Source organism: Staurois parvus, unplaced genomic scaffold, assembly GCF_062004578.1.
Source record: "Staurois parvus isolate SC_StPar_1 unplaced genomic scaffold, SC_StPar_1.0 ptg001181l, whole genome shotgun sequence".
Classification (NCBI taxonomy): Eukaryota; Metazoa; Chordata; class Amphibia; order Anura; family Ranidae; genus Staurois; species Staurois parvus.
In genome coordinates, this window is record NW_028318977.1 from 49,413 (window position 1) to 71,570 (window position 22,158).

General features: G+C 45.8%; 1 protein-coding gene across 1 annotated transcript in view; it reads left to right on the forward strand.

Annotated features, from left to right (window-relative positions):
• Positions 1–22,158, forward strand: part of LOC149438528 (proton-coupled zinc antiporter SLC30A2-like) — a 59,231-nt gene that overhangs the window by 15,395 nt on the left and 21,678 nt on the right. The window contains exons 2-6 of the mRNA XM_089659663.1: positions 6,494–6,699; positions 6,776–6,922; positions 15,022–15,175; positions 17,476–17,686; positions 21,568–21,673. Of these exons, the coding sequence (XP_089515789.1) occupies positions 6,494–6,699; positions 6,776–6,922; positions 15,022–15,175; positions 17,476–17,686; positions 21,568–21,673 (824 nt within the window). The remainder of the gene's footprint in view (positions 1–6,493; positions 6,700–6,775; positions 6,923–15,021; positions 15,176–17,475; positions 17,687–21,567; positions 21,674–22,158) is intronic.

A 22,158-nucleotide genomic window follows, 5' to 3' on the forward strand; every position in this document is an offset into this window, starting at 1 on the left:
TTTACTGGGGTACTTGGGAAATACAGATATGTCATTAATCGTCACATACATGTGTGATCAGTTCACATAATTTGGCTGAGGTGGAATTAACTGTGCTGTTGAACATAACAATGTCTCTAGCGGTTTTCCCAAAAAGATAAGATGTATAAGGAACGTAGTGTGCAGGGGCGGACTGACCATTGGGGAACTCGGGCATTGCCCGAGGGCCCAGAGTCAGTAGGGGGCCCCAGGAGATGTCCCTGGTACCTTTCATAGGCTTTTTTGGGTGTGGTTTGAGTGTGAGCGAGGACACAGGGGCCCCATGATCCCCTATTGCCCGGGGGCCCTATGAGTTGTCAGTCCGCCCCTGGTAGTGTGTGTAATGGATAGCAACAAGTTTGTATAGCTGGAGTTCCTTCCTATTAAGGGGATTAGTGGTGGCAGAGAAGAGACCACATTGCAGCAATCTGTCCTGACCAACCAGCTCCCATGGGTCACACACATTGGGATGGTTCTCTGAAGATGTATTTATACCCCAGAAACAAATACAGTAACATTGCCATAAAAAGCAAAAAAGAAACAGCGACTATTAGCACCTGCCTACATAATGCTACACCTAATGCTAACATCAATGCTAACCCTTTGTAGATAAGCTATGTTACCTGATCGCTATATTTCTGATATGTTTGGTTTGCCGTTATGGTGTGTAACGCCCTTTAGGTTTAATTAGGGTTTTTTTTTTTTTAGATAGAGGCTGAGTAGCAGCCTGGGATGAGTCAGCCTGGGAGTGAAGCAGGAGTTCACCTCAGTACAGGCTGGTTGGTTCTACAGGTCAGGGCTTCTTGAGCCATCCCACCCTTCCCACCCTTCAATATCTGGCAGAACTTTCTGGAAGAGGGTAGGAGGCTCAGGTCTACATGTTTGAGGGACCTTGGCCAATCCCCTAGCAGGAGGCTGGGCATGGTGACCAGGGCAACCCTCAAATATGACAGAGCCTGTGGAGCAGAGGAGTCGGTTGGAAGATGGATTGAGAGAAGGCTGGAGTATGGAGCCTGGGAGGGGGCCCCAGTGAGGGGAGACTACCTACAGGCAGGATGCTTGAAAAGAGGATCTCCACTGCCCAAGGTCTGTTAGGGAGGACATCTTGAGCAGCACAGAAGGAGCCAGCCCAGCGAAAAAACCTGAAAGTAGATACCAACCCACCACGCTGACAGGACAGGACAGTGTGAGTACTCCTATACCCCCTGGGCAGATAAGGGGACAGGGTGGTCAGGTGTAATACCCAACTAGTCCTCATTCGGGACTGCTTAACTGCAGGCTCTGGGACCTCTTGCTCAGGGATACCCTCAGTACAGCTAGTTGAAAAGGAGGATTCACCCGGGGTCTTTGGAGATACACCAAAAAACTACAGTGCTTTGTAAAGGGACAGTGCTATATTTTTGCTAGACCACATTTTTGTACATAGTTGCTAAGAAGTTCTACAGTTCCTTGGGAATCCCATATATTAAGCGCTCAATAAAAACAACTAAAAACCAGCTCAAGGGCTGTTTTACTGACTTTGTAAACAACTCTGATGCCCGGCCGTTCAAAGCTTAGGGAGACCAAATCAAATCCAGCGGACCCTACGAGGGTAGTGCTACAGGTGGTTGGGTTTAGGCATTTTGCTCATTTTGCTTCCCAAGTGCATCATGCGTTTGAGTCTACATTTGCCCATAAACGTTTTTACGTAATTTTATCGATGACCTAAGGTAAAATAAAAGAGAAATATTGTCTAGTTCAGATGAATAAATGTGTCCTTCTTCCTTTAGAATCAACATTCTACTCATACATACTGGCCAAGCTGGCCGTATAGATTGTCTGAGGTGAGAGTGGAGGGGACTGTAGACTTTGAGCTTCCTTATAGGCTGCTATGGTGTGGTCTTCACAATCTATAAAGAGCTGAGTAATGTATGTACAGTTGCAAGAAAAAGTATGTGAACCCCTTGGGATTACGTGGAGTTTTGCATGAATTGGGCATAAAATGTGCTCTGAACGTCGTCTAAGTCACAACAATAGAAGAACACAGTCTGCTGAACATAATACTACACAAACATTAGATGTTGCCATGGTTTAATTGCACATAACATGTAAACATTCACAGTGCAGGGAGGAAAAAGTATGTGAGGCCCTAGCTTAATGACTTCTCCCAGAGCTAATTGGAGCCAGAAGTGAGCCAACCTTGACTCCAATCAGTGTGATGATATTGGATGTGTTGCTGACAGCTGTCCTGCCCTTACAAAACACACACCTGTTTTGGGTTTACTGGTTTCAAGAAGCACTGTCTGATGTGAACCATGCCTCGCAGAAAAGAGCTCTCAGAAGACCTACGATCAAGAATTGTTGACTTGCATGAAGCTGGAAAGAGTTACAAAAGTATCTCCAAAAGCCTTGATGTTCATGTATCCACGGTAAGACAGACTGTCTACAAATGGAGAAAGTTTAGCACTGTTGCTACTCTCCCTAGGCGTGGTCGTCCTGTAAAAATGACTGCAAGAGCACAGCGCAGAATGCTGCATGAGGTAAAGAAGAATCCCAGAGTGTCAGTTAAAGACCTACAGAAATCTCTGGCACATGCTAACATTTTTGTTGACACATCTACAATAAGGAAAACATTAAACAAGAATGGAGTACATGGGAGGACACCACGGAGGAAGCCATTGCTGTCCAAAAAGAAGATTGCAGCACGTTTGAAGTTTGCAGAAGAGCACCTGGATGTTCCATAGCACTACTGGCAAAATATACTGTGGACAGATGAAACCAAGATTGAGTTGTTTGGGAAGAACACACAACACTATGTGTGGAGAAAAAAAGGCATAGCACACCAACATCAAAACCTCATCCCCACTGTAAAACATGGCGGAGGGAGCATCATGGTTTGGGGCTGCTTTGCTGCCTCAGGGCCTGGACGGATTGTTGTCATTGATGGGAAAATGAATTCCAGAGTTTATCAAGACATTTTGCAGGAAAACGTACCACCATCTGTCCGCCAACTGAATCTCCGCAGAATATGGGTGATGCAACAGGACAATGACCCAAAGCATACAAGTAATTCAACAAAACAATGGCTGCAACAGCACAGAATACACCTTCTGGAGTGGCCCAGTCAGTGTCCTGACCTCAACCCGATTGAAATGCTGTGGCATGACCTTAACAGAGCGATTCACACCAGACATCCCAGGAATATTGCTACACTGAAACAGTTTTGTGAAGAAGAGTGGTCCAAAATGACTCCAGATCGTTGTGCAGGTCTGATCTGCAACTACAGGAAGCATTTGGTTGAGGTTATTGCTGCCAAAGGAGGGTCAACCAGTTATTAAATCCAAAGGTTCACATACTTTTTCCTCCCTGCACTGTGAATGTTTACATGTTATGTGCAATTAAACCATGGCAACATCTAATGTTTGTGTAGTATCATGTTCAGCAGACTGTGTTCTTCTATTGTTGTGACTTAGATGATGTTCAGAGCACATTTTATGCCCAATTCATGCAAAACTCCATGTAATCCCAAGGGGTTCACATACTTTTTCTTGCAACTGTATGTATGAATTTAGTGTGGTAATTATATACAGTATCTATAGCCAGTCTTATTTTACATAAAAAGTATCTATTTCTAGCCCCCATCTAGATAGCCAAGGGGAGCTAGTTATCCATTTTTAGTTAGAAAGGCTGATTAGCAGCCTAGGTATGAGACAGTAGGTCAAATGTAGGTCAAGGCTGAGAGGCTCTGTGGGTCAGTTCCTTACCTCCCTCTGCTCTACAAACGTGGAGAAGATTCTAGAAGCAGTGGGGTGAGGAGAGGCTGGCCTGTACACTTAGAGGACTCTGGCCAATCCCCAAGCAGGAGGCTTGGCATGGGGCCAGGGCAGCCTTTAAGTGTGACTGAGCCTGCTCAGGAGCAGGAGAGTTCGGTTGGAAGATGAAGTGAGAAGCTGATAAGCAAGAGCCTGAGAGGTGCCCAGTAGGAAGAGGCCTACCTACAGGCTGGGACCAGGAATGGAGGATCACTCAGCCCCACTGGTCCCCAGAGGGAGGACCACCTGTGGATCCAAGGAAGGAAGATAAAAGGAGAGAGAGGGGCGCCAGACTAAGTGCAGTATTTGACAATCATTTATTGCACACAATGGTATGTAACTCACAAGAGGTAAGTAGTTAGCAGGCATGGATACATAGGGACGTCATCCAGATGGGGTTCCAGAGGCAGAGAAGAGAGGGTAGATATACATCTGGGGGCTGTGAAGGAAGCCAGGTCTCCTGACTCACATCGAGTCTAGGGAAGGAGTCAGCCCAGCATGAGACCTGAAGGCAGCCACCTAACCCAACCAGCTCACAGGAAAGGACTGAGTAATCCTGTAACCCCTGGGCCAGACAAGGGGAGAGGGCCTTTTGGTGGGAAACCTGACTAGCTCTACACCAGGGACTGTTACATTTAAAGTGGAAGGTTTGGATCCCCTTGCCCAGGGAGTCACCCAGTATAGCTGGCTGAGGAGAGGATTCATCTGGGGTCTGGGGTGGTACATCAGGAGAGGCTGGAAGCTCTCCAGGAAGAAGCCCTTTTTGCTGCATAGAGTCTTGTATATAGTTGCTAAGGAGTTGTCCTCAGTTGCAGTTCCCTTGGGCATCCCATACACCCCTCAACCACTGTTTACTGTCTCCAGATTGCAAGTCTTTGAAAATAAATGCATGTTGCCTGTCTGTGCAGGACTATAGGGGGGTACAAATCTTCAGCAACTCCTAAGGAGGTAGTGCTACATATTCTAAAGTGGTAGAACTTGCTGGACAAATCACCAACAATTTTTCCCAATTGCAGAAGATACTTTGATAGATGATTGGATTGAGGATGGTGAAGGCCAAATTTCGTTCTGTCAATCATTGAACTTTTAGTTCTAGTTAGATAATACCTGTATATGTTATTTGTATAAAGGAAACCATAAGGGTTGGGGGTCTTCCTGTATCCAGAAAAAAAAAGAAGCAGACACATAAGGACAATGATGTACATTATGTATTATATTGCCAAAAGTGCAGGCACAGGGTGAACATTCAAACTCCAGGCACGTGGTGCCATGGCTGAGATTCGAACCAAAAACCCTAGTACTGCCAAGCAGAAGTGCTAACCATTTAGCCACGGTGCTGCCCAATATAAGTCCATCTGTGAAATTTCCTGGCTACTAAATATTCCACGGTCAACTGTTAGTTGTATTACAAAACAATTGGAAGAAACTGGGAACAACAGCATCTCAGCCACTAAGTGGTAGGCCACGTCACATGACAGACCGGGTTCAGCGCATGCTGAAGTGCACAGCAGAGTCAATAACTAAAGACCTCCAAACTTGGTGTTGCCTTCAGATGAGCACAACAACAGTGCGTAGAGAGCTTCATGGAATGGGCTTCCATGGCCAAGCAGCTGCATCCAAGCCTTCCATCACCAAGTGCAATGCAAAGCGTTTGATGACATGGTGTAAAGCATGCCGCCACTAGACTCTAGAACAGTGGAGACGTGTTCACTGGAGTGATGAATCACACTTCTCTGTCTGGCAATCTGATGGACGTGTCCAGGGGCGGACTGACAACTCATGGGGCCCTCGGGCAATAGGAATTCATGGGGCCCCTGTGTCCTTGCCCACACTTAAACCACACCTAAAAAAGCCTATGAAAGGTACCAGGGGCATCTCATGGGGCTCCCTACTGACCCCGGGTCCTCGGGAAGTGCCCAGGTGCCCGAATGGTCAGTCTGCCCCTGAACGTGTCTGGGTTTGGTGGTTGCCAGGAGAATGCTACTTACATGACTGCATTGTGCCAAGTGTAAAGTTTGGTGGAGGGAGGATTATGGTGTGGGGTTGGGTTTTGCCCCCTAGTTCCAGTGAAGGGAACTCTTAAGGCATCAGCATACCAGGACATTTTGGACAATTTCATGCTCCCAACTTTGTGGGAAGAGTTTGGGGATGGCCCCTTCCTGTTCCAACATGACTGCACACCACTGCACAAAGCAAGGTCCATAAAGACATGGAGGAGCCAGTTTGGGGTGAAGGAACTTGACTGGCCTGCACAGAGTCCTGACCTCAACCCCATAGAACACCTTTGGGATGAATTAGAGTGGAGACTGTGAGCCAGGCCTCCTCCCCCGACATCAGTGCCTGACCTCACAAATGTGCTTCTGGAAGAATGGTCCAACCTTCCCATAGACACCCTCCTAAACCTTGTGGACGGCCTTCCCAGAAGAGTTGAAGCTGTTATGTCTGCAAGGGGCAGGGCCAACTCAATATTGAACCCTACGGACTAAGACTGGGATGCCATTAATGTGCATGTGCGTGGAAAGGCAGGCATCCCAATACTTTTGACAATATAGTGTATAATGTAGACTGTTGTCCACATTTCTGCATCTGGTACAGTGATTGGTTGAGCGTCACACCACAACACATTAATTGGCGGTGACATACACTGGTTTTCCCTATTAATCTGACTTCTGTTTGGGTTTCAGTCTCTTCTCAGGAACTAAGGACCTCTTCCCAGGATTTCCCTTCACGAATGGCAGCTCGGCTGTGTCCATTGAGCTGGAGAGACCCGTGTCCCAACACTGCCATGGCACATGTTTACCATCGGACTGCCAGCAGAAGCTTCATGCTCGGAAGAAGCTGTACTTTGCCTGCATTGTATGCTTTATCTTCATGATCGGAGAGGTGGCAGGTAACTTGTTATGGAGATGTAGATATCTGTGTCAGTAGGGCAGTGTACATCCCATGGTCCTTCTGTGTCCTTCCAGGGGGTTATATTGCCCACAGCTTGGCCATCATGACAGATGCAGCTCATCTCCTCACTGACCTGGGCAGTATGTGTGTCAGTATCTTCTCCTTGTGGATCTCGACACGACCTCCAACCAAACATATGACCTTTGGTTGGCACCGGTCCGGTAAGTGGAACACAAGAGTTTGCTGTGGCTCAATCAACTTTCTTCTCAGGAAGCGTACATTTTTTATCGGTTCGAAATATCCATGTAGAGGTGGGCCAAGAAGAGTGCTCCATTGTTAGTGTCAATGGGAGGAATAGTGTGTCATCGTTAGTATGAATGGGAGGAATAGTGCCCCACCATTGGTGTCAGTGGGAGGAATAGTGCCCCATCATTGGTATCAGTGGGAGGAATAGTGCCCCATCATTGGTGTCAGTGGGAGGAATAGCATGTCATCATTAGTATGAATGGGAGGAATAGTGCCCCACCATTGGTGTCAGTGGGAGGAACAGTGCGCCCTCATTGGTATCATTTGAAGTAGGGCCCCATCATTGGTGTCAGTGGGAGGAATAGTGCCCCATCATTGGTATCAGTGGGAGGAATAGTGCCCCATTGCTGGTATCACTGCGAGGAAAATTTCCCCACATCATTGGTGTCAGCGGGAGGGATAGTGCGCCCTCAATGTTATCAATGGGAGGAATAGTGCACCATCATTGGTGTCAGTGGAAGGAATAGTGCCCTCATTGGTATCAATGGGAGGAATAGTGCCCCATCATTGGTATCAGTGGGAGGAATAGTGCCACATCATTGGTATCAGTGGGAGGAATAGTGCCCCATCATTGGTATCAGTAGGAGGAATAGTGTCCCATCATTGGTATCAGTGGGAGGAATAGTTCCCCATCATTGGTATCAGTGGGAGGAATAGTGCCCCATCATTGGTGTCAGTGGGAGGAATAGTGCCCCATCATTGGTATCAGTGGGAGGAATAGTGCCCTGTTCCTGGTATCACTGCGAGAAAAATTTCCCCACATCATTTGTGTCAGAGGGAGGGATAGTGCGCCCTCAATGTTATCAATGGGAGGAATAGTGCACCATCATTGGTGTCAGTGGGAGGAATAGTGCCCCATCATTGGTATCAATGGGAGGTGTAATGCCCGATAATTGGTGTCAGTGGGAGGAATAGTGTGCCCTCATTGGTATCAGTGGGAGGAATAGTGCCCCATAATTGGTGTCAGTGGGAGGAATAGTGCCCCATAATTGGTGTCAGTGGGAGGAATAGTGTGCCCTCATTGGTATCAGTGGGAGGAATAGTGCCCCATAATTGGTGTCAGTGGGAGGAATAGTGCCCCATAATTGGTGTCAGTAGGAGGAATAGTGCCCCATCATTGGTATCAGTGGGAGGAATAGTGCACCATCATTGGTGTAAGTGAGAGGAATAGTGCCCCAATGTCGGTCTGTGTAAGGAATTATGACTCACTACTGCTAACAGTGGGGTGGGGGTAGGGGATAATGCCCCAAGGGCCGAATAAAAGCAAGCAAAGGTCCACATTCGGCCCACGGGCCACAGTTTGGAGACCACTATCATATTGCATGGCCCAAATTCTTAGAAGTTTTAGATTACAGACAGATACCCGGCTGTAGACATTTCCCAACACATCTTGGAAGTCACTGGACTTTTGTTAACTTCACACAATGTCCAAAGGCAGCAACTCATGATTATCCCTCATCCACCATGCTTCACAGTTGAGATAAGGTTTACCAAAACATAAGCTTTTCTCTCCCCTGTACACAGGTCTTTGTACAGTTAAGACAACCCTGTTTGAGGGCTGTGTGGTGTGCTGTTTACTTGATGTTTCTAGAACAACTCTTACGCTTTGGAGGTCCACAGAGAGTAAGAGAGAGAAACCACATTTTTGAGCAGTGTTTTTCTTCTCAGTGCCCTTTCATTGACACCATTACTGTACAGAAACTGTAACAAAGACAAAGAGATGTCTGCAAACTTTATTTTTTGTGATGTGTTTGAGGGTTGAGTGCCCTTTCCCTGATGTGTGTAGGACAACCTCTCCTTTGCTTAGTAGTAACAGTTGTAAATTCCTTTCAAACTGTCTGGTGGAGACCCAGTTCTTTAGAAACCCATGAGAAACCCTTACCAGTTATAAGAGCATCATGGCACCAAATTGCCCTTCCATACAACCCCTTTGAAGAGTGCAGATAGTTAAAATTGTTATTTTATTTATTTGACAAGACACATTAAACTCAAATTTGACTGCAATTAAACACTTGTTCTGTTTTGGAATATCTTTCTTCAGTCACCCTCTGTCATGGTGTCATTGTCCTATGGCCTTGGATATTTACCAATGTAAGATACATTCTTCCCACTGACCATCAATGTAAGGGTCATTCTTCCCACTGATCACCAATGTAAGGGTCATTCTTCCCACCGATCACCAATGTAAGGGTCATTCTTCCCACCGATCACCAATGTAAGGGTCATTCTTCCCACTGACCACCAATGTAAGGGTCATTCTTCCCACCGATCACCAATGTAAGGGACATTCTTCCCACTGATCACCAATGTAAGGGACATTCTTCCCACTGATCACCAATGTAAGGGACATTCTTCCCACTGACCACCAATGTAAGGGACATTCTTCCCACCGATCACCAATGTAAGGGACATTCTTCCCACTGACCACCAATGTAAGGGACATTCTTCCCACCGATCACCAATGTAAGGGACATTCTTCCCACTGACCACCAATGTAAGGGACATTCTTCCCACCGATCACCAATGTAAGGGACATTCTTCCCACTGATCACCAATGTAAGGGGCATTCTTCCCACTGACCACCAATGTAAGGGACATTCTTCCCACCGATCACCAATGTAAGGGACATTCTTCCCACTGATCACCAATGTAAGGGGCATTCTTCCCACTGACCACCAATGTAAGGGACATTCTTCCCACTGATCACCAATGTAAGGAACATTCTTCCCACTGATCACCAATGTAAGGGACATTCTTCCCAATGACCACCAATGTAAGGGACATTCTTCCCACTGACCACCAATGTAAGGGGCATTCTTCCCACTGACCACCAATGTAAGGGGCATTCTTCCCACTAATCACCAATGCAAGGGACATTCTTCCCACTGACCATCAATGTAAGGAACATTCGTCCCACCGATCACCAATGTAAGGGGCATTGTTCCCACTGATCACCAATGTAAGGGACATTCTTCCCACTGATCACCAATGTAAGGGACATTCTTCCCACTGATCACCAATGTAAGGGACATTCTTCCCACTGATCACCAATGTAAGGGACATTCTTCCCACCGGTCACCAATGTAAGGGGCATTCTTCCTACTGACCCCCAATGTAAGGGACATTCTTCCCACTGATCACCAATGTAAGGGACATTCTTCCCACTGATCACTAATGTAAGGGTCATTCTTCCCACTGATCACCAATGTAAGGAGCATTCTTCCCACTGACCACCAATGTAAGGAGCATTCTTCCCACTGACCACCGATGTAAGGAACATTCTTCCCACTGACCACCAATGTAAGGAACATTCTTCCCACTGATCACCAATGTAAGGGACATTCTTCCCACTGACCACCAATGTAAGGGACATTCTTCCCAATGACCACCAATGTAAGGGACATTCTTCCCACTGACCACCAATGTAAGGGGCATTCTTCCCACTGACCACCAATGTAAGGGGCATTCTTCCCACTAATCACCAATGCAAGGGACATTCTTCCCACTGACCATCAATGTAAGGAACATTCGTCCCACCGATCACCAATGTAAGGGGCATTGTTCCCACTGATCACCAATGTAAGGGACATTCTTCCCACTGATCACCAATGTAAGGGACATTCTTCCCACTGATCACCAATGTAAGGGACATTCTTCCCACTGATCACCAATGTAAGGGACATTCTTCCCACCGGTCACCAATGTAAGGGGCATTCTTCCTACTGACCCCCAATGTAAGGGACATTCTTCCCACTGATCACCAATGTAAGGGACATTCTTCCCACTGATCACTAATGTAAGGGTCATTCTTCCCACTGATCACCAATGTAAGGAGCATTCTTCCCACTGACCACCAATGTAAGGAGCATTCTTCCCACTGACCACCGATGTAAGGAACATTCTTCCCACTGACCACCAATGTAAGGAACATTCTTCCCACTGATCACCAATGTAAGGGACATTCTTTCCACTGACCACCAATGTAAGGAACATTCTTCCCACTGATCACCAATGTAAGGGACATTCTTCCCAGTGATCACCAATCTAAGGGACATTCTTCCCACCAGTCACCAATGTAAGGGACATTCTTCCCACTGATCACCAATGTAAGGGACATTCTTCCCACCGATCACCAATGTAAGGGACATTCTTCCCACTGACCACCAATGTAAGGAACATTCTTCCCACTGATCACCAATGTAAGGGACATTCTTCCCAGTGATCACCAATCTAAGGGACATTCTTCCCACCAGTCACCAATGTAAGGGACATTCTTCCCACTGATCACCAATGTAAGGGACATTCTTCCCACCGATCACCAATGTAAGGAGCATTCTTCCCACTGACCACCAATGTAAGGAGCATTCTTCCCACTGACCACCGATGTAAGGAACATTCTTCCCACTGACCACCAATGTAAGGAACATTCTTCCCACTGATCACCAATGTAAGGGACATTCTTCCCACTGACCACCAATGTAAGGGACATTCTTCCCAATGACCACCAATGTAAGGGACATTCTTCCCACTGACCACCAATGTAAGGGGCATTCTTCCCACTGACCACCAATGTAAGGGGCATTCTTCCCACTAATCACCAATGCAAGGGACATTCTTCCCACTGACCATCAATGTAAGGAACATTCGTCCCACCGATCACCAATGTAAGGGGCATTGTTCCCACTGATCACCAATGTAAGGGACATTCTTCCCACTGATCACCAATGTAAGGGACATTCTTCCCACTGATCACCAATGTAAGGGACATTCTTCCCACTGATCACCAATGTAAGGGACATTCTTCCCACCGGTCACCAATGTAAGGGGCATTCTTCCTACTGACCCCCAATGTAAGGGACATTCTTCCCACTGATCACCAATGTAAGGGACATTCTTCCCACTGATCACTAATGTAAGGGTCATTCTTCCCACTGATCACCAATGTAAGGAGCATTCTTCCCACTGACCACCAATGTAAGGAGCATTCTTCCCACTGACCACCGATGTAAGGAACATTCTTCCCACTGACCACCAATGTAAGGAACATTCTTCCCACTGATCACCAATGTAAGGGACATTCTTTCCACTGACCACCAATGTAAGGAACATTCTTCCCACTGATCACCAATGTAAGGGACATTCTTCCCAGTGATCACCAATCTAAGGGACATTCTTCCCACCAGTCACCAATGTAAGGGACATTCTTCCCACTGATCACCAATGTAAGGGACATTCTTCCCACCGATCACCAATGTAAGGGACATTCTTCCCACTGACCACCAATGTAAGGAACATTCTTCCCACTGATCACCAATGTAAGGGACATTCTTCCCAGTGATCACCAATCTAAGGGACATTCTTCCCACCAGTCACCAATGTAAGGGACATTCTTCCCACTGATCACCAATGTAAGGGACATTCTTCCCACCGATCACCAATGTAAGGAGCATTCTTCCCACTGACCACCAATGTAAGGAGCATTCTTCCCACTGACCACCGATGTAAGGAACATTCTTCCCACTGACCACCAATGTAAGGAACATTCTTCCCACTGATCACCAATGTAAGGGACATTCTTCCCACTGACCACCAATGTAAGGGACATTCTTCCCAATGACCACCAATGTAAGGGACATTCTTCCCACTGACCACCAATGTAAGGGGCATTCTTCCCACTGACCACCAATGTAAGGGGCATTCTTCCCACTAATCACCAATGCAAGGGACATTCTTCCCACTGACCATCAATGTAAGGAACATTCGTCCCACCGATCACCAATGTAAGGGGCATTGTTCCCACTGATCACCAATGTAAGGGACATTCTTCCCACTGATCACCAATGTAAGGGACATTCTTCCCACTGATCACCAATGTAAGGGACATTCTTCCCACTGATCACCAATGTAAGGGACATTCTTCCCACCGGTCACCAATGTAAGGGGCATTCTTCCTACTGACCCCCAATGTAAGGGACATTCTTCCCACTGATCACCAATGTAAGGGACATTCTTCCCACCGGTCACCAATGTAAGGGGCATTCTTCCTACTGACCCCCAATGTAAGGGACATTCTTCCCACTGATCACTAATGTAAGGGTCATTCTTCCCACTGATCACCAATGTAAGGAGCATTCTTCCCACTGACCACCAATGTAAGGAGCATTCTTCCCACTGACCACCGATGTAAGGAACATTCTTCCCACTGACCACCAATGTAAGGAACATTCTTCCCACTGACCACCGATGTAAGGAACATTCTTCCCACTGACCACCAATGTAAGGAACATTCTTCCCACTGATCACCAATGTAAGGAACATTCTTCCCACTGATCACCAATGTAAGGAACATTCTTCCCACTGATCACCAATCTAAGGGACATTCTTCCCACCAGTCACCAATGTAAGGGACATTCTTCCCACTGATCACCAATGTAAGGGACATTCTTCCCACCGATCACCAATGTAAGGGACATTCTTCCCACTGACCACCAATGTAAGGGACATTCTTCCCACTGATCACCAATCTAAGGGACATTCTTCCCACCGGTCACCAATGTAAGGGACATTCTTCCCACCGGTCACCAATGTAAGGGACATTCTTCCCACTGACCACCAATGTAAGGGACATTCTTCTCACTGACCACCAATGTAAGGGACATTCTTCCCACTGATCACCAATGTAAGGAACATTCTTCCCACTGATCACCAATGTAAGGGACATTCTTCCCACTGACCACCAATGTAAGGGACATTCTTCCCACTGATCACCAATCTAAGGGACATTCTTCCCACCGGTCACCAATGTAAGGGACATTCTTCCCACTGACCACCAATGTAAGGGACATTCTTCCCACTGATCACCAATGTAAGGGACATTCTTCCCACTGATCACCAATGTAAGGAACATTCTTCCCACTGATCACCAATGTAAGGGACATTCTTCCCACTGACCACCAATGTAAGGGACATTCTTCCCACTGATCACCAATCTAAGGGACATTCTTCCCACCGGTCACCAATGTAAGGGACATTCTTCCCACCGGTCACCAATGTAAGGGACATTCTTCCCACTGACCACCAATGTAAGGGACATTCTTCCCACTGACCACCAATGTAAGGGACATTCTTCCCACTGATCACCAATATAAGGAACATTCTTCCCACTGATCACCAATGTAAGGAGCATTCTTCCCACTGATCACCAATGTAAGGGACATTCTTCCCACTGACCACCAATGTAAGGGACATTCTTCCCACTGATCACCAATGTAAGGGACATTCTTCCCACTGATCACCAATGTAAGGGACATTCTTCCCACTGATCACCAATGTAAGGGTCATTCTTCCCACTGACCACCAAAGAGCTTTTTCCCAGAGATCTCTAGTGCATTCTTTCCACTGACCACCAATGTAGCATCTCACCCACTGACCATCATTGAAAGGAGGCGTATTTGTCAAATATGTGAAGTATGTCACATTCTTTATTCTTTTATTTTTTCTTACATCTACAATATACTATTTACGCAAATGTACCTTGAGATGGTGATACCATCGTTATCAGCAGGGGTTCCCTGAGACTGGAAAGTTACATTATGGGTTCCTTCATGTTCAAAAGGTTGACATTGGCTGTCCCTAACCTTCATAGACTTTTCTGCCTTCTATGGAATGAGATCTGGGTGGAAACTGCTTTATATGTGGTCTTACCAGGGGTGGACTGACCGTTTGAGCACACGGGCACTGCCCGAGGGCCCGGGGTCAGTAGGGGGCCCCATGAGATGCCTCTGGTACCTTTTTTATAGGCTTTTTTGAGTGTGGGCAAGGACACAGGGGCCCCATGATCCCGTATTGCCCGTGGGCCCCATGAGTTGTCAGTCCGCCCCTGGGTCTTACATGTAGAACTCCACAGAGGGCCAGGCGTGGGTGGTAGATATGTATTTGGTGGATTCATCTTGTATTTCATGATATTGTGTTTGGTGGATTCTCGCTGATGACGGTGATATCTCCATTGATGTAGAGATTCTAGGGGCTCTGGCGTCGGTCCTCTCCATCTGGATTGTGACGGGGGTGTTGGTGTACCTGGCTGCTGCCCGAATTATCAATAACGACTATGATATTGATGGACACGTCATGCTGATCACGTCTGGCTGCGCCGTGGTCGTCAACATCATGTGAGTGAGGAAAGTTTAAACTTGATGTAAACCAAAACACTCATATAGAAGCTTTAGCATGTTTATGTCATTTTAAAAATCTGGCCAGGTTCTTGTTCAGGCACTTCCTGTTATAGGGTGACAACATTCTGTCCCTGTCTCCCCATTGTGTTCCTGTGTTGTCACCAAGCAGTAATTTGTGAGGCAGCATTAGGGCCCATTTACACTTGCTTCAACATTAACACACATTAAAGCGCCTACCGCTTCAATATGCTTTTTTGATGTGTTCTTGATGCTTCTGTGATGCTTTTTTGAAGCTTTAATGAAGCTCAGCGAATGCCCTGTGTGCGTTTTGTGTTCATTTTGTTTGTGCGTTTTGTGTTCATTGTGTTCAGTGGTAACCCCCAGCTCTGCTGATCCCTGCTCAGTAGTAACCCCCAGCTCTGCTGATCCCTGCTCAGTAGTAACCCCCAGCTCTGCTGATCCCTGCTCAGTGGTAACCCCCAGCTCTGCTGATCACTGATCAGTGGTAACCCCCAGCTTTGTTGGTCCCTTGCTCAATAGTAACCCCCAGCTCTTATGATCCCTACTCAGTAGTAACCCCCAGCTCTGCTAATCCCCTGCTCAGTAGTAACCCTCAACTCTGCTGATCCCTGATCATTACTAACCCCCACCTTTACTGATCCCCTGCTCAGTAGTAACCCCAACCTTGGCTGTTCCCCTGCTCAGTAGTAACCCTCAGCTCTACTGATCCCCTGCTCAGTAGTAATCCCCAGCTCTACTGATCCCCTGCTCAGTAGAAACCCTCAGCTCTGCTGATCCCCTGCTCAGTAATAACCCCCACCTCAGCTGTTCCCCTGCTCAGTAGTAACCCTCAGCTCTGCTGATCCCCTGCTCTGTAGTAACCCCCAGCTCTGCTGATCCCCTGCTCAGTAGTAACCCTCAGCTCTGCTGATCCCCTGCTCAGTAGTACCCCCAGCTCTGCTGATGCCCCATTCAGTAGTATCCCCAGCTTTTCTGATTCCTGATCAGTAGTTACTCCCAGTTTTGCTGATTCCATTTTCAGTAGTAAGCCCCAGCTTTGCTGATTCCCTGCTTAGTAGTAACCCCCAGCTCTGCTAATTCCCTGCTTAGCAGTAACCCCCAGCTCTGCTGATCTCCTGCTCTGCAGTAACCCCCAGCTCTGCTGATCTCCTGCTCTGCAGTAATCCCCAGCTCTGCTGATCTCCTGCTCTGCAGTAACCCCCAGCTCTGCTGATCCTATGGTTTACTGATCCTACTCTCTTTCCAGTCCCTGCTCACCTCTCGCTATATTTCCCCCTATGCTGCTCACCACATGTGACATTGCTAGTTTCTCCTGCTCCAGTCTCCCAGCTCCGCTGATCCTCCACCATTCAGTCCGCTCTCTCTGGTCCCTGCTCACCTTGCACTATGGCGTTCCCATGTTGCACACCACGTGTACTGTCTGCTAGTTGCTCTGCTCCAGTCCGGATCCCGTTCACCTTCATGCTGCTCCATGCTGCACACCAGATGTGACGTCTGCACCAGTCACTCCCAGAATATATACACATGACCATGAAGTGACTGCTGGTGACATCTTTCTGGTTTGCTTGTTGGTTCCCCAGTGCATCCTGGGATATCTCATACCAGCAATTAACTCCAAAGCAAAGCAAAGCTAAAGCTGAATAAATGCCCCTCAAAAGCTGCAGGTGCTATTGGTGAGCTTTGGTGTATTTAGGTCTTGTGCTGCCCTAGGCAACACAAAAATTGGAGGCTCCCCCCCTCTCTGGCGGAGAGAGAACCTGACAGTGACCAACAACACCCCAGCCCTACCTCCCCACCCGAGAGAGCCTTTCACTAACAACCCCCCCCAGCGGCCAACATCAGTTGGGCTCTGCATGCACCATCAAGCAGCCCACAGCCTCAGATCTCACCTAGTCCCCATGCAGCCTGTGTCCCTTCTTCTGGGGGGCAGTGCTTCCCCCCTAAAAAATGCTGCCCTAGGCAAATGCCTTGTTTGCCTTGCAGTACATACACCCCTGCATAGATGTCTTTGGAGGCTTTGGAGACACTTTGAAGCACCAAGAAAGCGACATGGGATATAATTTTTGAAGCACAGTAAACACAATAGTGTGAACAGGGCTGTGAGCTTACCATTGTATTTAGTGACAGGGGCTTTGTTTGGCATTCAGAGCGCTTTAGAAAAGCGCGTCCAGTGCCAAATTTTGAAGCAAGTGTAAACAAGCCCTAAAGGCAGATCTGTTTGTGAGAATCCAGAACCTGATCCCCGATAATGACTATGGATCTCCTTGTTCCCTCAGCATGGCCTACATCCTTCACCAGTCCACCACCTTCCACGGCCACAGCCACGGCTCAGGGTATGAGAAAATTGGAGACAGTCCTACCGGTGGCCTTCCCCTGCAACTGGGACCCCATGGCAATACAAGCGTCAGAGCCGCCTTCATCCACGTACTCGGAGACCTCCTGCAGAGTATTGGGGTGATGGTGGCCGCCATTATTATCTACTTCAAGGTGAGCAAAGGGTCACCATAATGACTGAATGCGTAGTAGGCTCTACATGCCAGATTTTACAAAGTGCTTGTTGAGGTGATCTGAGAAGCTGCGAGGGGGCCACAAGGGACGACCATAAGGATTATTTTCCTGAGACCTGGCAGTAACTGAGAAAAGCTTCCAGTGAAATCTCTGCTGTAAGTGCGCCCGTTCCTCCTCTTGCATCGTATAATTGTGTAGAAGAAATGTCGAGTCTTTTCTACATGAAATAAGAGCCATCTGAGAAGGTGAGAGAGGAAAATTAAGTTACGGGAAATGAAGACGGGGTGTGGGCAGAGAGGGATACATGAGGTCGCTATCTGCAGAATGTTCCAGGCTGTGGTTTGGTGTGCCGGGGTGTAAGAACAGATCGTGGGGCCCCAAAGCAACATTTTATTGGGCCCTGCTGGCAGCCTCTCTACTGTCATTGACCTTAAACTGGTTGTAAACCTCAGACATGAAATATGAACAAAGCATATCCCTCTATAGTGTGTACTTGTTTCGGTCCAGAGCACTAAGTGTCATTTTCGTCTGCTGCTTCGTTCCCCTGCTATCAGCATGAGCCACTTCTGACAAGTTTTCCTGACACCAAGAGAAAAATGGTGACAGGGGAGGGACTGAAAGCCTCAGCTCTGTTCCTATGTGCTGTGTAAAGGGGTGGATGTCGCTTCCTCCCTCCAATCAGCTCTCATAGCTTTCCTCACTGAGCTCTGCAAAGTGTAATTTCAGCTCTTTGCCCCCGTTTTTTATGAACTCTCAGACTAGCTTTATAAATTCTGGCTGTACAGGGGCGGACTGACAACTCATGGGGCCCCGGGCAATAGGGGATCATGGGGCCCCTGTGTCCTTGCCCAAACTCAAAAAAGCCTATGAAAAAGGTACCAGGGGCATCTCATGGGGCCCCCTACTGACCCCGGCCCTCGGGCAGTGCCTGAGTTTCCAAATGGTCAGTCCGCCCCTGTGGCTCTAGAGAAAGGAGGGCTGCAGATAAACAGGTAAAACCTATAAAGGCAGATTTGGTTAATCTCTGTTTATTATCTGAGGACAGTCCCTTCACTGGGTATATGCAAGGGTTTACAACTACTTTTAACATGGACCACTACCCCCTTAGGAGTCGCTGATTTTTGGGTTCCCCTTTAGTCCTGCACAGCCAGGCAACACGCATTTTCTTCAGGCCTTGTTCACTGGAGACAGTCAACAGTCATTGAGCTTGTTTTTTTTTGTTTTATTAGGAGGTAATGAACTTGGATGGGGTTGAGAGGTGTATGGGATGCCCAAGGAACCGTAAACTGAGGACAACTCCTTAACAGCTATGTAGAAGTCCAAAGACAGAACATTCTCTTCTTGGAGAGCTCTCCAGCCTCTCCTAGCATACCACCTCAGACCCAAAATGAATCCCCTCCTCATCCAGCTGTACTGGGTGAATCCCTGGGCAAGGGGACCCGGAATTTGTCTCTTTAAATCAAACAGTCCCAGATGGGGGCTAGTCAGGTTTATCACCCGAATGCCCTTTATCCGGCCCAGGAGGTGTAGGACTACTCCCTCTCCTGAGAGCTTACTGGTTTTGTGGCTGCCTTTTTGACCTTCCACTGGGCTGGCATCTTCCCTGCTGCGCAGGTGGTCCTCTCTCAGGGGACTGCTGAGGTTAAGCAATCCTCCTTTCAACTTCAGTTTGGAGGTAGGCCCCTTCTCACTGGGCCCCCTCCCAAACTCCTGCATCCAGCCTTTCACTCCATTTTTCACCCAAACTCTCCAGCCGCTGAGCAGGTGCTGTCATACTTAAAGGCTGCCTTGACCCCTTGCCAAGCCTCCTACTTGAGGATTGGCCAAAGCCCCTTAAGTGTGCAGGCCATCCCATCCTCACCCCCACCCACTGAGTTCTAGAGACTTCTCCAAGTCTCTAGATCAGGGAGAGGTATCAACTGACCTGCAGAGCCTCTCAGCCCTAAATTTGACCCAGCTGACACCCTCTAGCTGGGGGGATCTATTGTTACTGGGGGGATCTGTTGTTGCTGGTAGACGTGAGCAGAATGAAAAAAATGTGTTTTGTTTTTGATTTGTTGTTTAAATAATTTAGGTTAGTTCATTTTGTTTAATTCGTTTAGTTCATTATCCGAATTTGTTTAGTTTTCTAACTCAGTTTGAATAAAATTCAATTTTGATTCGACCTAATTCAAACTCGAATTGTCATTAAAATTCTTTACATTTTATTCTATTTTTTTTCTATTCTATTCTCTTATTTTCTATTTTATTCTATTCTCCTATTTTTTTGTATTCTATTCTTTTCTAGTCTATTCAAATTTATTCCATTCGAAATTCGAATTTCAGAAGATGGTTATATTGTTTGTATTTTATTCTATTGTTTTTTTCTGTTCTATTCTTTTCGATTCTGTTCTCTTATTTTCTATTCTTTGCTAGTCTATTTGAATTCAATTTGATTAAAATTTAATTTAGATTCAACCTAATTCAAACTCAAATTGTCATTAAAATTCTAACTTATTCTATTCAAAATTCGATTTTCAGAAGATGGTTATAATCTTTACATTTTATTCTATTTTTTTCTATTCTATTCTTATTTTCATTTCTATTCTATTCTATTTTTTTCTATTCTATTATTTTCTAGTCTATTCAAATTTATTCCATCCGAAATTGAAATTTCAGAAGATGGTTATATTGTTTGTATTTTATTCTATTGTTTTTTTCTGTTCTATTCTTTTCGATTCTGTTCTCTTATTTTCTATTCTTTGCTAGTCTATTTGAATTCAATTTGATTAAAATTCAATTTAGATTCAACCTAATTCAAACTCAAATTGTCATTAAAATTCTAACTTATTCTATTCAAAATTCGATTTTCAGAAGATGGTTATAATCTTTACATTTTATTCTATATTTTTTCTATTCTATTCTCTTATTTTCATTTCTATTCTATTCTATTTTTTTCTATTCTATTATTTTCTAGTCTATTCAAATTTATTCCATCCGAAATTGGAATTTCAGAAGATGGTTATATTGTTTGTATTTTATTCTATTGTTTTTTTTCTATTCATTCCTATTATTTTCTATTCAATTCTCTTATTTTCTATAGTTTTTTTTCTATTCTTTCCTATTCTTTTCTATTCTATTCTCTTATTTTCTATAGTTTTTTTTCTATTTTTTCCTATTCTTTTCTATTCTCTTCTCTTATTTTCTATTCTATTCTTTTCTAGTCTATTTGAATTCAAATTTATTCTATTTGAAATTCAAATTGCGGAGGACGGTTATATTTTTTCTATAGTTTTTTCTATTCTGTTCTATTTTATTCTTTTCGATTCTGTTCTAATCTATTCTATTCTTTTATAGTGTATTCTATTCTTTTCTATTTTATTTTTTATTGTCTATTCTATTCTTTTATTGTCTAGTCTATTCTTTTCTATTCTGTTATAAACTATTATTTTCTGTTATTTTATGTGCTATTCTTTTCTTGTTCGAATTTGATTCAAATTCAAATTTCATCCAAATTTCCTTTCGGTTTTTGGGGTTCGTTATGAGTCAGGAGACATCCAAATGTCAGAATAATGAAAAATTTGAACGAAAGGAACCGCACATGTCGAGTTGCTGGCTAGAAGGGATCTATATTACTGTTTTTCTTGTTATCATGAACAAATTACATACAAATGACTCTACAAAATGATACTTGGTTCTGTTTTCTCTAAAAAGGGTGGTACTAAGAGGTAGGTAGGGGGTGGAACCAAGGAAACGTGGTCATAGGTGGAGAGGGGGCGGAGACAAGTGGTGACACTGAATGGGGGGGGGGGGGATATGTGAACCTAGTCTCTGAGACAAAAAAGCCTTGGTCTTATGTTCCATTGTCCTTCTGCCTCCAGCCGCAGTACAAGATTGCTGACCCGGTGTGCACCTTCCTCTTCTCCATCTTCGTACTGGCCACCACCACCACCATCTTACGGGACGTCTTCTGGGTGCTGATGGAAGGTAACATCATACAGGGATATCTTATGCATGTGATGTTAAAAATGCAAAAGTTGGGGCTACACCCCTCTGTCTCTCATAGTAAACATTTAACATCCTCTAATTTATAGAAACACTACCAGTCCCTAACTCGTTGAAGGGTTTCCTGTTGGATACTGACCATGCTAGGCGCAGAAGCAGATCCATGCTACCATGGCCAAATTGCATCCTTTACTCTTCTCTGGGACATAAAGGATACTCTGCCTATGCAGTGTCTGTGGAAACATAGTCAGCAAGTGGCTTCATAGGCTGACACCCAATGGCATGTTATAATGTCGCCTGGCAGGTGATGCAGTTTCACCCAAAGTAGTCTAGGTGGCAGATAGTCTCCACCAGAGCTCCTGGTGCTAGTGATGGCCTGGGAACCCTTGTGGTCCTGCTTTTCTTTGCTGCAAACTGGCAGCAGGTTGTGTCCCTTAGAATTGCCCCACCAAAGGGGGTTGCTGAAA